We start from the raw sequence: 14,461 nt of genomic DNA, 5'->3' as shown, positions 1-14,461 counted from the left end.
AATATGAAGATGAACCAATGCCTGCAAATGTTCAGTATATGTACTCGTAAGAGATATTTTTATCTAATATTAAATGGACGCACAGAACTTAGCGAATGCACAGCAACCTGGACAACCAAACCCAGAGAATATTCCAAATGAAGTTAGAATACAAACTGCAATGGCAAACTATGGTCAAGTGCCAACAGATGTACAAATGCAAACTGCCATGTCAAATGACGCTGCGTTAGGTTTGCCACCATGGTATGCAAATATGAGATGGAAAGAGTTTTATACAAACCCCGAAGTGGGATATAAACAACTCTATGCAGATGACGCGAACACAGGAGTTGACCCAGAGTATGTTTTCTACCAGAGGAGAAATAGAATGTATGAGCTCCAGTTAAAGAATGCTATGGAACTCAGAAGGAAACGTAAGAGACTAGGTGGACATTAGATTTTTACATATAGTAAAATGGGTTTCTTTGGAAGAATAGGAAACTTCTTTCGAAATGTTGGAGAGGTATATGGAATGGAATAAAAACCGTAGGAAGAGGAATTTGGAACGGAGTCAAAAATATTGGCAAAAGAGTAGGTCAGTTCGTTGGTATTATACCTAAAGACCCTGAACCAGAAGAGCAAGCTCCTGTTATACAACAGCCTGAACCTGCACCACAGTCTAGTTGGCAACCAAATCCAACACCTCAACCGTATTAAAAAATCATATTTTTACCGTTCGATAGTAGTTGTATATGAAACTAAGTTCTAAGTAAAACGCGTGGTATAATGGAATTATTCTCTTTCTTCCATCTGTAGTAAACCATACTTGAAAGTCTGAAATACTTCCACTTGGTGGTTCGTATAGCTTTGTAGGTTTTTCGTAAAAGTCATTTGCCAAGCATAAAAAAGAGTTTTGTGCACCAGAAAATGAAGCATGAACTATAATAGCATCTGAGTCGAAAACATCTTTAAATAAATATGGTTCATCTCTTGCATATCGACTGTAAATATTTGCTAAAGGAAGTTCGACTTTCTGATTTAACATTCTTTGCAAATAATACCATGACATTGCAGTGAATTCTGTATATATTTGTTCGTCTTTCTTTGGATTGTCTTCGTAGATTTGAAATGACACTTGTGAATTTTGTTTGTCATATACAATTCTCACATAAAGTGTGCTCTCGGTATTTGCATATTCATCAGCATATTTTGCATAACATGAATTTATTTTATCTTCTATATTTTTTAACGCAGTCTGTAGAGAAGATGAAAGGTCAACTTGTATTAGCTCAATTTCTTCCCACATTTTTCGTTTCCCTTCAGATATATAATCTATATGAAACCTTACAATAAATGGAAAACTTTTATCTTCTACAGACACAAACTTCATTCTACGAAAGCCAATAGCTTTTGTGACAGATGGGTCTCTTAGCCATCTTAATGGGTAGTCAAAACGATAGCCTTCATGCTTTACGGTCTCTGTCTCAAACTTTTGACCGACATTAGTAAAAAGTTCATCTAATGGTTTAGTTGTAGCAACTCTTGAATTTTCTTTTTCTATTGGAAGCATATTTTATCTAGAATAAAAATGTCAAATGAAACAGCGTCTATGAGAGAAATACAACACAACCGACAACTCATTATGCAAGCTCTAAATAAGAACACAACAAACTTTTCAAACTATTCTAAGATATCTGAGTCATTGAAAGAAGGAAACTTAAAACTGACGATAAACCCAATGACAGATGAGTTTCTATTTCAAGACAATAAGAACCATACTGTCTGTGTAAATCCAACAAAAGGAACTTTAAACGAGAAACCTATAAATGAACTTCTTTTGAAAGCAGATGTTGACAACAAAGCTGACAAAGAATATGTAGACGATGCAATAGCAAAAGAAGAAGAAAGAGCTAACAATGCTTATGCAACAAAAGAACATACTCATCCTGAACTAGCAGACAAAACATATGTTGACAATAAAATGTCAAGTGAAGTGACAAGAGCTGAAAACGAATATTCTAAAAAGACTCATACACATTCTATATCTGATATTACAAACTTACAAGAAACCTTAAACAGTAAAAGTGCCGTTGGACATACACATACATCTTCTGAAATAACAGACTTAAACGTTAGCCTTGAAAAGAAAGCAGATAAAACATATGTCAATGAAATATACCAAAGTTTAGTTGGAACAAAAAATATTGAAACTATTGTTGGTGACTTTTCTGTCAATGAAGAAAATAAATATTTTAGATGTGAGTTTGTACACTCCTTAAGAAATGGTATACGGTATAAACTCATTCCGAAAAATAACAATGAAATGTATGTAAGCTATAAAAGAATGATGGTACACAAGTTAAAGTTCCATTAGACAACAACTGCTACTTAAACTTATATGGAGACGAACAAAAGAAATATTTAAGAGTTTATGAAATGACAGATATGACATTGCCTGACCCAGCTCCAGTACCATATTATTATGACTATGTGTTGACGCACGTGTAGACCAAAAAGCAACATTATATTTAGAATATTATAGATATAAAAGATATAATGCAATAGAAAAAACGAGAATAGTATACTATTATGAAGATGACAGAAATAAATATTATAGTCAAGACTTTACCACCCTGAAACATAAGATTATATTATAAAAAATATTCTGACACAAACCAGAAGAAACCTGAAATGGTTGCACTATATTTTAAGTTCAAAAGGACAATCCTATAATATCTCATATGTTTGATTTAATGAACCCAGTAGGTTCTATTTATACATCTATGGAAGCAAGAGGTCCTCAAGTAATGTTTGGTGTTGGTGCATGGGAACAAATAGTCGACAGGTTTTTGTATTGTGCAAACTCTTCAAAGGAAACAGGTGGAAGTAAAACGATTTCAGGTGAAAATTTACCTGCACACAGTCACTACATAATTTAAGTACATCTCAAGCAGGTTGGCATAAGCATAGATATTGGGATTGGTCAGGAATGACAAAAGGTAAAGGATATGATGTTAAAGACGACGTTAAGTTTGCTATAAATTGTTACTGGAGTGACACTCAGGGAGAGGAAACCATACACATCGCGTTTCAGGATATACGCAAACAACGGGACAAAGTAAAGACTACATGCCACCTTACATGACAGTTTACGCATGGTATAGAATTGCTTAGTCGTCATTTTCAACTTCTTTAGCATATTCGTCAGGAGTTGTCTTATATTTGTTAGGAACTGTCTTTGAAAGTATACCACCTTGAACTTTGACAAGTTTGAAACGAGGTCTGACAATAGTAGTTTTATCTTCTGCTTGCAGTGTGTACATTTTGCCATGTTTGCCTAAAACTTCATAATATTCTCTTGTATACTTTCTTCTATTTTTACGAACACGAATGTGAGTACCTGTCGGTTCCCATTGTTGTCATAGTCAATAGTATTTTCATATGGGTCGCGTTTAGGTATTTCTATTTTTACTTTGTCACCTTTCTTAAGTTTGAAGCCTGGCATTCTTTCTTGTTTGTCTCTTTTGACTAAACTATTAAATATATAGTCTTTCTCTAAGTCAGGGTTGTTTTTCATTTCTTCGGGGGAGTGGTTTCCCAAACCTTTTTGTTTACGGTTATTGTAAATATTTAAAACTTGTCTCATCTTTGCCATGGAGAAATGTCTATATTTGTCGTCATATGACATTTCATCTACCTCACCACCTTGTGGTTGATTTAAGTCTCTTAAGATTTTTATACAACTGTCAATGACACCAAGAGCAGAATGGTTTTGGTCGACAATGAAATATTGGTTTACATTTTTTGAACGCAGATAGTTTTTAATATCGTCTGATTTGAAAGAACTTTCACAGTCAGATGTCAGTTTTGTTGGATGGTATTTGTCAACGAATATTGTCAAAGCAGTTTTCACATCTAAAATATTTTTGGACCATAATGGTATGGCTTCACAGTATCTTGTGTTTTGACCGACAAATATTAGCCAGTATGGTGGTCCATCTTCTCTATACCTCGGAATGTTTTCCAAGATATCCATAAACCAAGCATTTGGTGTTGAACTAAAGATTTTTATCATGAGTGCTTTCTTTGTCGCTTTAGAAACATAGGGGTCCTTGTTTGGATTCGTCATTTTTTAACCCATAAGAAATGGGTTTATTTGGCGCATTAGCAGGAGTTGCATCCAGATTTTTGCCCGCAGTGGGAACAATAGCCAGAGGTGTATTTGGAGTTGGAAGGAAGATTTTGAGTACATTAGGTATACTTAAAGAGAAAGCACAACCTATTATACAAACTGTACAGAAAGGTTGGGATGTAGCACGAGATGCAGCAAATCTTATTCCAAATCCTGAAACAAGAGGAAAAGTTCAAGGATGGATGGACAATGTAGGAAGACAAGCAGGAAACTACTATAACAAAGCAAATGACTACTATAACCAAGCAGGCACTATATGGACCAAGGTGAAAGATTCTTTAACAGAGGATATAACCATGCACAACATGGGTAAACAATAACCAACCTCAACCGCCTCAAACGTGGGGAATGTAAATTTTTTACTGAGATGAAATGAACAATACAGCATTGAGACAAATGGGTTCAAGATGGATTTGTCGACTTCCAGCAGTTACACAACCACGTGTTTGTCAAGTTCTTCCTATACCTCAGGAAGTTTTAGACCGACTTAAAAAACCTAAACAACCAGTTGAAAACAAACCAAACTAAAATTTTTTACTGAGATGAAATGACCGAAGAAGTTGAAACGGTAGATTTGACACCACAAACAAAAAGTTCAGAACCATTGTCAAAACCTGTCAAAGAACTTACAGATGAAGAGAAAAATTCAATAATAGAAAGTGCCAGGTCTGGAAATACAAACCCTAACTACAAAGTCACTTTTCATAGAAATGGAACGGCTAGTATCTCAAAAAAGAAACAGACTCTCACAAATAAAATATTGAAGTCTGAAGGAGCTTTCGAGACAACAGATGGAAAAGTTTACTTCACTGACCAACAGTTCATTATAGAACATCTCATTGACTTAGAGTCGAAATATTCTAAACTTTACAACAAACACAAAAAGTTGAAAGGAAAACAAAAACAAATGGCATATGATATTTATGAAGATGTTGACGACACAACTGTTCCTGCAAGTGAGGTAAAGTCAGAGGAACCGAAAAGTGACGAAAAACCGATAGAAGAAGAAAAACCAAAAACTGAAGATAAACCAAAACCAAAGTTTAGTTTCCAAACTAAACCAAGTCAACCTTCATTAGCTGGTATGGGTTGGCGTCAAAGACTTATGGCAGCAGGTGGTTATGTAAAGTAAAGAAAAAAACATTTTTTTATTTTTATAAAAATGCCCCCATATAGAATGGATAGAAATCTGCTAGAATAAAAGCAGAGTTACAAAGATATGGTTGGAGAGTTTCGAAGAATTTTAAATATAGGAAGGGAAGACCCATAAAAGTCTATGACAAATTGTCTGGTCTTCGCTACGAAATGGACTTGGAAACAGCACGTGCAAATTATCCAAACAGACTAGAGAGGTTAGAAGAAGAACGTCTTATGGACATGCCTTTCGATGTTAGTGAACCTCAAGTTGAAGGACACGACGGCTTTGCCAGATTCTACTGGAAACATGACGAACAATTGCATCCTTTGAGAAGGAAAAAAGGAAAAGGTGAAGACGCACATGCTCCCATGGAAAGAACAAGATATGCATATGAAAAGTATCGTGAAGTTAGAAGTCAAATTACATCTGGTCGAACCTTTACAGTAAACTTTGACGAAGGAAAGAACAAAGAAGGCTTCATGGGTGTACTTGCTGCATTCAAGACGGAAATAAGAAAGGATACAATCTCAGACTAACCATAACAGATTTGGATGGTCACATTTACTATGCACATGGCAATGTCAAACAGCTGCAACTTCTTGACGCTTTCAAGACTACAAAGAGAGAACAAATGGTTGACTCCGACTCAGACATTTTGAATGCAATTGAAGGAATTGCAAGTGTCAAGTTCGAATGGTACCAACCTAACCCTCAAGCAGTCAGACAACATGCTGGATACTTCCCGTTCATAAATAAGTCTGACATTGACTTGACAAGGTATGGAATTTACAATTCAATTGAAACAATTGTCAATGAACCTTGTATTCTTACATGTCTCAGGAACTCTGGTCTTGTTACAGATGAGAAGATGAAGTATCTTGAGTCATGTGTGAAGACAAGGTACATTCTCAGAGGTCAATTGGCAAAAATTGCACCGTTGGCAAATGTCAATATCCGAGTCAACATACCTACAGCTAAAGGTTCTTCACATGACGACTATGTTGTTGACAAAGACTTACCATGGTTGAAGATTGTAATTGTCCACAACCACTTCATGTTGAACGAAAGTCTTACAAACCCATTGTTCGGAAAAGGCAAGTGCAACATTGTCAGAGCTGTAAACATTCTTTTCGAGAAAGGTTTGTTGGAACCAATTCCAGATGACAAGCTGACAGAAACTTTTGTACCAAAAGACGAAACAAACTTTTCATTGTTAGCAAGACCAAAAGTTGTTCCAGACAAAGTTATAGTACAAAAGAAGTACACATTCCAAAGGAGTTGGATTGTTCGGATACCAACCTGAACCAGAAGAACTTCCAATGAGGTTGCAAGAACTTCAAGATGCTATAAACAAACTTCCATTGAGACATCCAATTGACGTCAAATTGTATTGGAGAGCATCTGAGTTAGGTCAGAAGGTTTTATATGAAACAGGTTGCTTCGACGATGTTTATGAGATAACAGGAGAAGTTTCTCAGAAGATAAGAGACTCACTTGAATTTCCACAAACTGGACCAATTGGATGCGATAAGTTCGACTCAGATGAAAAGATATACTATGTCGACCTTAACGCTGCGTACATGAGGTTCGTCCAATATATCCCGACTGGAATTCCAAACGAAGACGGTGAGTTCCCGGGAAGGAACTATACAGTTGGAAAAGTCATACAACAACTCTATGATATTAGGAAAGCTTCAAACCCCAAACTTGCAATGACACTCAAATTGCTTATGAATTCGACATGGGGATATTCCATTAAGAAACCTCAAGCGATGAAGAGTAAACACTATGAGAAGGTCGACAACTTTGTTGAAAGGTTCTCCTTTTGTTTTGAAATACGAATTTACTCAAGGTCAAGTGGCTTAGTAACCACAGTAAAACCTATTGTCGAACATTGGTCTATCCTCAGTTCGCAAAGGCAGTCCTTGACAACTACAACAAATTCTTCTCGAGTAAATCCAAAGTGAAGGTTTACTATGAGAACATTGACGCGCTCATGACGAACGAAGAAGGGTATAACAAACTCATTGAAATGGGTATGGTCGGTGAAAAGATGGGTCAATTCAAATTGGACAAAATTTTCACCGAAGTTCATGTCCTCTCCAAGCGTAAGTACTGGGGTATACTTGAAGACGGCACAGAAATAAAACATTGCATGAAGTAAAAAATTTTTATTCGAATTTGAATTTAAATGTGGGGAATTCTTGGTCTCAAACTCATATATAACCTGTTTGTCTGTATTTTCGTCGACTATGGCACGAGACACAAACATTGACCAAACGGACAAAAAGTGTCATTTCAGATGGTCAGCAGCCAATCGCATTCGAGCACTTCGAAGAAGCCTTACGTTCCAAGGGAGAGGGTGTCTGGTGCAAGGCAGAGGTCATGAGACTCTACGAGCAGTACATCCTCAATGCCTGGGAGGACAAATCGTCCTTGGATTGGCAATTCTACCAACTCCTCTGGGACGACCTCCTACGCAACTGGGATGACGAAAGAGTCCAATTCAGGGTCAGGAACTACTTGTCCAAATTCTCATTAATTTAAGCCGCTTAACTAAATAAACACCTAAATTTACTCGGGTTTCCCCCTAAAATAAAATTTTTTTACTCTTAGAACCACTCGAGGTTCTCCTTACGGTTGTTGAGCTTGTCACCGTCAATGTGTCTGACCCGTCTTCTTGTCTGGATTTGGAACCCATTGAATTGCGACAAGCTTGCCCATGGAGATTGAACCGCGATTCCGAAGGTTAAGGTTCAAGTGTCCCAAGTTGTTGAGGACTGGGGTAAGAACCTTGCCTGTCTCCTTGTTGCGGATTTGTATGGGTAGGGTTGGGAAATTTCGTAAGCGTCATCGGCAACAAGGGTTGCCCAAACTTCCTCTTCTTCGTGTTTCTCTTCTTCTTCTTCCTCTTCTTCTTCGTGTTTCTCTTCCTCTTCTTCTCGACAATTCCTTCTTCAATTTGTACTCACGAATTACGGTGTTGGAGTTCTGTCCTTTCCGAGTACCTTCCAGATGGCGTCTATCTCTTCGAAGAAACGGTAGATGAGTCTGGCAAGGTCTCGGTTCTCTCTCGCGTAAATGCGCAAGGTTTCCGTCAAATCATTCAGGCATTTCTCATTGGAAGCTTGGTTCATGAGGACATCGGCTTTGAAGCTTGGTCATCTCTTCCATAAGACTACTTTGGAGAGTCTTAACGGTGTTTGTCAGATGAGCTTTCAAATTCAAAATTTGAATTTGAACTGGGCGCTTGTCTGGCAACATTGAAAGGACATCTGCCATTGTGTTCGGCTTCGGTGCTTGTTCGGACATCGAAAAAATGAAGTGGTTTGAGAATGACGGTTTTACTTCAAAAAGCTTGTTATGACGTTAAGTCATACAACAAGTTTAAAATAATATCTTGTTCTTCTTCTGAACGTTTGTTGTCTCTTCCGATAAAAGTTTCGAACATGAGAACCAAAAAACGTTTTTTGAGATTGCGGAAGAGTTCAGGCAAACGTTCATATTCTGGATATGTTGGGAGCAGTTCAAAACATCTGAGCTGACTTTCGGACAAAATTGGGACAATGTCAGAAAATTCATCTTTGGTCGGACTGCTTGAAGGTAAGTCCCTTACATGTAAGTAGCTCTGGTAAAGTCTTCTCATTTCTGCTAACTTTTGGAGTATAGCTTCGTAGTTTAGAAGTTTTAATTTTAATTGTCTTATTCCACTCTTGACATCTAAACGGTAACTATCCATGAGGTCAAGAGTAGCTTTGGTAGCTTTAAGTGGAGCTATCTCTTCTTTGACTTGTGCAATTTTGGTTGCAATTGTGGTTTGAGCTCCTTCAAGTTCGCCGTCTATGTCGTTCTCAACGTCTTCAACCATAGCTTGAAACTCTTCATCGGTCCATTGAGATTGGTGTGGGACGAATTTAACTTGCTTCATTCAAAAAATGAAAAAAATGTTTTTACTCAAAGCGTGCCATGTATATGGCTATAAGAAACTTACCAGAAGGCTTCTTCTTCACATGAGTCTTTGGCAACTTGAGTGTTGGTGTTGGAGTTGGGTCTGGAATTTCAATTCTCTCTCGAGCGCAACAACAGATGTCAGAATAACATTCCCCACTGTCTTTCTTGCCACCATAAATTGTGTATTGACCGAACTTGCATTTGCAGGAAGACCGGTCAATACAAGGTTCACAGTTGACATATGTGTACACATACCTGTTGAGTACGAGTGTGAGTAAAAACATAAAAAAGTGAAGTTAAAATGAGATGTTTACTGTAAAGGTACGATGTCGCCCTCTGTGTTTATGAAGAACGCCCGACCCGAGAAGTGTAAGAGTCCTCTGAGAATTTGGGCAATTCGTACAGTTGGGTTCTCTCTGTTTGGAAGTAGTATCCAAGGACGCTTGGCAAAGAACTTCAAGAGGACTTCTTTCTTCATCTCTTTTATGTCGTCGAAAGGAGTGTTTTCTGGTATTTGCAGGACAATTCCAGTGTCAATTTCAATTTTAAGCGCACTTCTTCCAGACACCCAGCCTGCAATGGTCTTGTTTGACTTCAGATGGCTCAGGTAGTTCCTAACTAGCTCATTTATCTCTATAAGGTAGATTGCCTCATCTGCTGGGTCTATGTCGGTCATTGTTTCAAGACGAGTCTTTTACTTTTTCAAGACGAGTCTTTTACTTTTTCAAGACGAGTCTTTTACTTTTTCAAGACGAGTCTTTTACTTTTTCAAGACAAGTCTTTTACTTTTTCAAGACAAGTCTTTTACTTTTTCAAGACAAGACCCGTTATTTTTCAAGAAATTTTTTGGTGTAAAGTTCTCAAATTTGAGAACAGTGGTCTTGATTTCAGACGATACCCGTACTTTTTCAAGACAAGTCTTTTACTTTTTCAAGACAAGTCTTTTACTTTTTCAAGACAAGTCTTTTACTTTTTCAAGACAAGTCTTTTACTTTTTCAAGACAAGTCTTTTATTGTTTCAAGACAAGTCTTTTATTGTTTCAAGACAAGTCTTTTATTGTTTCAAGACAAATCTTTTATTGTTTCAAGACAATGTCCGACGTACCACCAACCGAGTCCATTCCCAAGCCAGAGGAACCTAAAGCACCAGCCCCTGCACCTCAGCAACCTCAGTTCCAGCAAGTACCTCCGTATTACTACCAATTTCCACCTCAAGGTTACTACCCACCACAAGGCTTCCCGAACTACCCTCCTCAACCTATGCCTTACTGCCCTAACCCTTGGATGTTCATGTCAAACCCTCCACCCCAATTCCAATTCCAATCTCAATCCAAGAGAGACCAAGAGTTCGAAGAAGGTCTGAACCGCTTACGCAAAGAGTATGCTACAGCTCCAATGGAAGACGACAGGCTTTCAGTCTCTTCCCTCAAATCGACCGATTCGACTCGTACCACAGATTCGGTTCGTGACCGTGAAGACTACCTCAAGCAGTCTGAGAGACTCTTCATCCTACAATCATTTACAGTGGAGCTCTCAAGAACATGCGCAATTACGAAGGTCAGACACCAGCTGGAGACCGCAAAACAGACGTACTCGCAAGAGCAGTCCAACTGGTCAAGACAAAGACCGAGATAGTCGACTTCATTCTTGCAGCTTGCCCATACAAGTAAAAAAATAAACAATTACGAGTTAAACTTTTTATTCTTTCTTTTCTGAGTTGTTTAGAGCTGGTTTCTCTTGTAGGAACCTTTCGTACTCTTCCATGGTCATGTAATTGCGAATTTGGTACGCAATTCCAGGTTCGTTGTTTTTGAACCTTACGTATGTAACGCTTCCATCCTCCTCAGGGAAGTAAGCTGCTAACATCTGACCAAGTTTTCTCGGTGACTCGGAGCTCATAAAAATGTCACTTTTTTAAACCTTAAGTTTTTAGTCTTATTTTACCCTTTGTTTACCCTTTGTTTACCCTTTGTTTGTCAATGTAGTATTGGAGTGCAATTTCTCCAAATTCTCTGTGTCGGAGTTCTTCAGCATTTTCCAAGGTGTACCTGGAGAACTCAAAGAAGTTGTCAAGAACATACTGCCATGCTGCTCTTCTGAGTTCGTCGGTATTTTGGAAGTGTTGCACCTTCGAGTCTTCGGACATGAAAAAATGACACTTTTTCTATTAAACCGTTTTGGCATTTCTCATGAGTGAGTATAGTTCTGCCGAACCATTGGAAGAGAAGAAGTACCCTTGCTGGCAAAAGACAAAAATAGTTGCCTTAGTTGTCATTGCAATTGTACTCGTAATTGAATTCATTGTACTTCTCTTCACGTACATAAAACTCAGCAATGGTATTTGCTTTAAGAAGCTACCATCTTACTAAGACTAAAAACTTACATTTTTCAAGGTTGACTTTTTACAATTTGAATTTTGTTGCTGAATTCAGCAAAAATATAATTTATGTTAGAATGTTAGATCTAACATGTTTTCTAACACGTTTTCTAACATGGTCTAAAACTCTTGAATTTTCATGAATTTTCCCGAAATAAAAAATAAAATTAGTTTTATTTTTTATTTTATTTATTTTTTTTATTTTGTATAAAAGACATGATTTCAACAATCGGCACAACAACAATTCAAACAACTACAGCACCAAACTCGCTAGTTATGAATCCAACATCTATGTTAGTAGAGATGAAAAGCTTCATTCCTTCTTCATATACTTTTGAAACAAAAATCCAGAAGATAAAGCAAGAACTTTTAACATCTAATTTAAACTGTAGTGCGAAAGATGAAACAAATGAACAGTATCTTTATGAAATGCAGGACCTCATCGACCATTTACCCAAATTGCCTGAAATCCAACAACAAAAACTAACCATTCCCGAATTTGACGAAATAGAAGTCAAAGCAACTGACTCAGTAGAAATAAAGAAGTTCATACGAAAGGTAAATTATGAATTCCTTGGTTTTCATTGCAACCATAAGGTTATGGACAAAGATTGCGACATGGTATATAAGAACATCTCTGACCTTTACAAATCCGAAGAATTTAAGACCTACGACAACTTTGTTTCATTAGTTGCAAAATGTGTTTGGGAAATAAGAGATAAAGATAGTAGGGGTAAGGTATGGAACGAACAAATAAAACCCGCTATGTTCGAGATGAAGAAAACCATTGACGCCTTGGTCATACTTGCAGGTAAGGTTTCAGAATATAACGCAAAAATGAACCCGCAATGTTCAAAATGTAAAGCAGCAATGAGGAAATATAACTACTCCGTCAAAGAGATAGAACGTATGCGAAACGACTATGCAGATTTAAAGAAAGAAGCAGAAAAACCAGCAGAAGATAAAATGAACATGTTAGAATTTCTGAACAAAAACTATCCAACCGCTAACGATTTCCTTCTTTCAGATGTCAAGAAGAAGTATAAAGAAACTTTCGGTATCGTTAAAACTTTTGACATACTGACAGAAGAAATAGAAGCTACGAAATTGTTTAGAGTCATGAACCATCGCAACATATACCATGTAAAACGCTTGTAAATAGTTATGTTAGAAAACATGTTAGAAAACATGTTAGATCTAACATTCTAACATAAACATTATTTTTATTGAATTCCGTATGAAATTTCATGAATTTTGTATGTTTTAGACCATGTTAGAAAACATGTTAGAAAACATGTTTTCTAACATTCTAACATAAACATTATTTTTATTGAATTCCGTATGAAATTTCATGAAATTTCTCTAGACCGACTTTTACCGGTCTAGCCTAAAACTCATGAAAACAGTGAAGAACAGCGAGTAGTGAAAAAACCCTGGTCGCCAAAACTCTTTATTTTTGCTGACTTTTTACAATTTGAACTTTGTTTGCGTAGATATGAATTCTGAAAGAAGTATGAGGGTCTTGTATGACTTTGTACTTCTCCCATAGTTCATGTCTGTCAAACTTACCTGCCATGGACTCTTTCATAAGTTCCATGAAATCGTCTTCGGACAATCCAGGGAAAAGTATAATGTCAGTAAGTATTCTTTTAACATCCTTACTTAAACTCTTTGCTGTCTGTACACAAATGACAACTGAGATGTTAAAGTGTCTGAGCTTCTTAAGAATTCGACACATATCTTGTTCTCTGTTCTTTAACAAAGGATGAGAAGCAAAGTCATCTAAGATAAGAAGACATCTATGAGGGTAAGTCTTCCAATCGTAAGATTGCAATTTCTTCGAAATGTATTCTATCTCTTTCTGTTTGTTTCTGAAGTGTTTCTTCTCTAATATTCTCTGCATTTCCTCATTTGGGTCTTTAAACTTCGAATTTATATACTCATTTATAGCATTGTACTTCAAAACTCTTCTTTGGTACTTCTTTATCCAATCTAACAACTCAGTATCTTTATACATACTAACTTAGACTTCTTTATAATATCTTTGAACGAATTGACGGTTTGGTCAAATTGACCAGAAGTACTACAAATGACAACTAACTCATAGAATGGGTTCTTCTCATCTAGTTCTTGTTGTTGTGCAGCCATTTTAAGATAAGTGAAAGTCTTACCCGACCCAGGTGGTGCGATTAGACCTGTTATACCATTCTGAGCAAATAAGAACTTGTCATGTATGGTTTTATCTGAGCATTTTCCAACTTCCTCTTGTTCTTATTTAAAACATTCTCAAATTTCTTGTCAATGTCAGCAAACTTTTTTTCTAACATATTTTTAGAAAAATTAAAATTTTTATCTTTTTGAAAATGTCTAGCGATTTCGCTATCTATATTCGAGACAAACTTTTTGACAGCAAAACATCTGTCGACCATAAAATCTTACATAGTGTAAACAAGAAAGGTGAATTTGTTCTAAAGTTCTGTTTCTGGGAATATGACAAGAACCATAAAACATTAAGCAGAGAAGTCTTAAGTTTGTCAATGACAGACTTGTTGACAGAGATGACGCCGATTGGAAAGATGAAGTCCAACAAAAGTTCTTAGAATGCAAAGAAGACACATGCGCTGTTCTTGAAGATGAAATAGAAAACAGAATAGAAGAGCTATTAAAGGACAAAGAACTTTTACATAAATATGGTTCTGAGAAATTTGACATAACTCCACCAGAGAAGAAGAAGAAGAGAGAGAAGAAAGAAAAGAAAGTAGAAGAAGAGAAGAAAGAGCCAACCAGCCAGAGAAAAAGAAATTTGACATGTAAAAATAAAATT

General features: G+C 36.7%; 7 protein-coding genes and 5 pseudogenes across 12 annotated transcripts, besides 1 other annotated feature; 6 read left to right on the top strand and 6 right to left on the bottom strand.

The window, feature by feature from the left end:
• Window positions 1–73: 73 nt before the first annotated feature.
• On the top strand, window positions 74–436 carry TVAGG3_0759100 (uncharacterized protein; the record flags this gene model as incomplete). Its single annotated transcript, XM_001302301.1, has 1 exon — window positions 74–436. One exon carries the CDS (start codon window positions 74–76, stop codon window positions 434–436), a length of 363 nt encoding a protein of 120 aa, XP_001302302.1.
• Window positions 437–700: 264 nt separating this feature from the next.
• On the bottom strand, window positions 701–1,549 carry TVAGG3_0759090 (uncharacterized protein; the record flags this gene model as incomplete). Its single annotated transcript, XM_001302302.1, has 1 exon — window positions 701–1,549. One exon carries the CDS (start codon window positions 1,547–1,549, stop codon window positions 701–703), a length of 849 nt encoding a protein of 282 aa, XP_001302303.1.
• Window positions 1,550–1,999: 450 nt separating this feature from the next.
• Window positions 2,000–14,461: part of a mobile genetic element that runs on past the window's edge.
• Window positions 3,150–4,108, bottom strand: TVAGG3_0759080 (annotated as a pseudogene). Its single transcript has one exon. A coding segment is annotated over exon 1 (959 nt).
• Window positions 4,544–4,699, top strand: TVAGG3_0759070 (uncharacterized protein; the record flags this gene model as incomplete). The annotated part of the gene is made up of 1 exon (XM_051245534.1): window positions 4,544–4,699. One exon carries the CDS (start codon window positions 4,544–4,546, stop codon window positions 4,697–4,699), a length of 156 nt encoding a protein of 51 aa, XP_051092121.1.
• TVAGG3_0759060 (uncharacterized protein) lies at window positions 4,719–5,235 on the top strand (the record flags this gene model as incomplete). The annotated part of the gene is made up of 1 exon (XM_051245533.1): window positions 4,719–5,235. A coding segment is annotated over one exon (517 nt), but the record flags the coding sequence as incomplete, so codon positions are not given.
• TVAGG3_0759050 lies at window positions 6,876–9,237 on the bottom strand (annotated as a pseudogene). The gene has a single exon. A coding segment is annotated over exon 1 (2,362 nt).
• Window positions 9,260–9,544, bottom strand: TVAGG3_0759040 (uncharacterized protein; the record flags this gene model as incomplete). The annotated part of the gene is made up of 1 exon (XM_051245532.1): window positions 9,260–9,544. One exon carries the CDS (start codon window positions 9,542–9,544, stop codon window positions 9,260–9,262), a length of 285 nt encoding a protein of 94 aa, XP_051092119.1.
• On the top strand, window positions 10,353–10,930 carry TVAGG3_0759030 (annotated as a pseudogene). Its single transcript has one exon. A coding segment is annotated over exon 1 (578 nt).
• On the bottom strand, window positions 10,959–11,159 carry TVAGG3_0759020 (uncharacterized protein; the record flags this gene model as incomplete). Its single annotated transcript, XM_051245531.1, has 1 exon — window positions 10,959–11,159. One exon carries the CDS (start codon window positions 11,157–11,159, stop codon window positions 10,959–10,961), a length of 201 nt encoding a protein of 66 aa, XP_051092118.1.
• On the top strand, window positions 12,403–12,795 carry TVAGG3_0759010 (organellar and viral DNA polymerase type B; the record flags this gene model as incomplete). Its single annotated transcript, XM_051245530.1, has 1 exon — window positions 12,403–12,795. One exon carries the CDS (start codon window positions 12,403–12,405, stop codon window positions 12,793–12,795), a length of 393 nt encoding a protein of 130 aa, XP_051092117.1.
• TVAGG3_0759000 lies at window positions 13,088–13,785 on the bottom strand (annotated as a pseudogene). Its single transcript has one exon. A coding segment is annotated over exon 1 (698 nt).
• On the top strand, window positions 14,001–14,451 carry TVAGG3_0758990 (annotated as a pseudogene). Its single transcript has one exon. A coding segment is annotated over exon 1 (451 nt).

This window comes from Trichomonas vaginalis, chromosome III (genome assembly GCF_026262505.1).
Source record: "Trichomonas vaginalis G3 chromosome III, whole genome shotgun sequence".
Classification (NCBI taxonomy): domain Eukaryota; phylum Parabasalia; order Trichomonadida; family Trichomonadidae; genus Trichomonas; species Trichomonas vaginalis.
The sequence above is the reverse complement of the archived record's forward strand: the minus strand, read 5'-3'. Positions and strand labels throughout refer to the sequence as shown.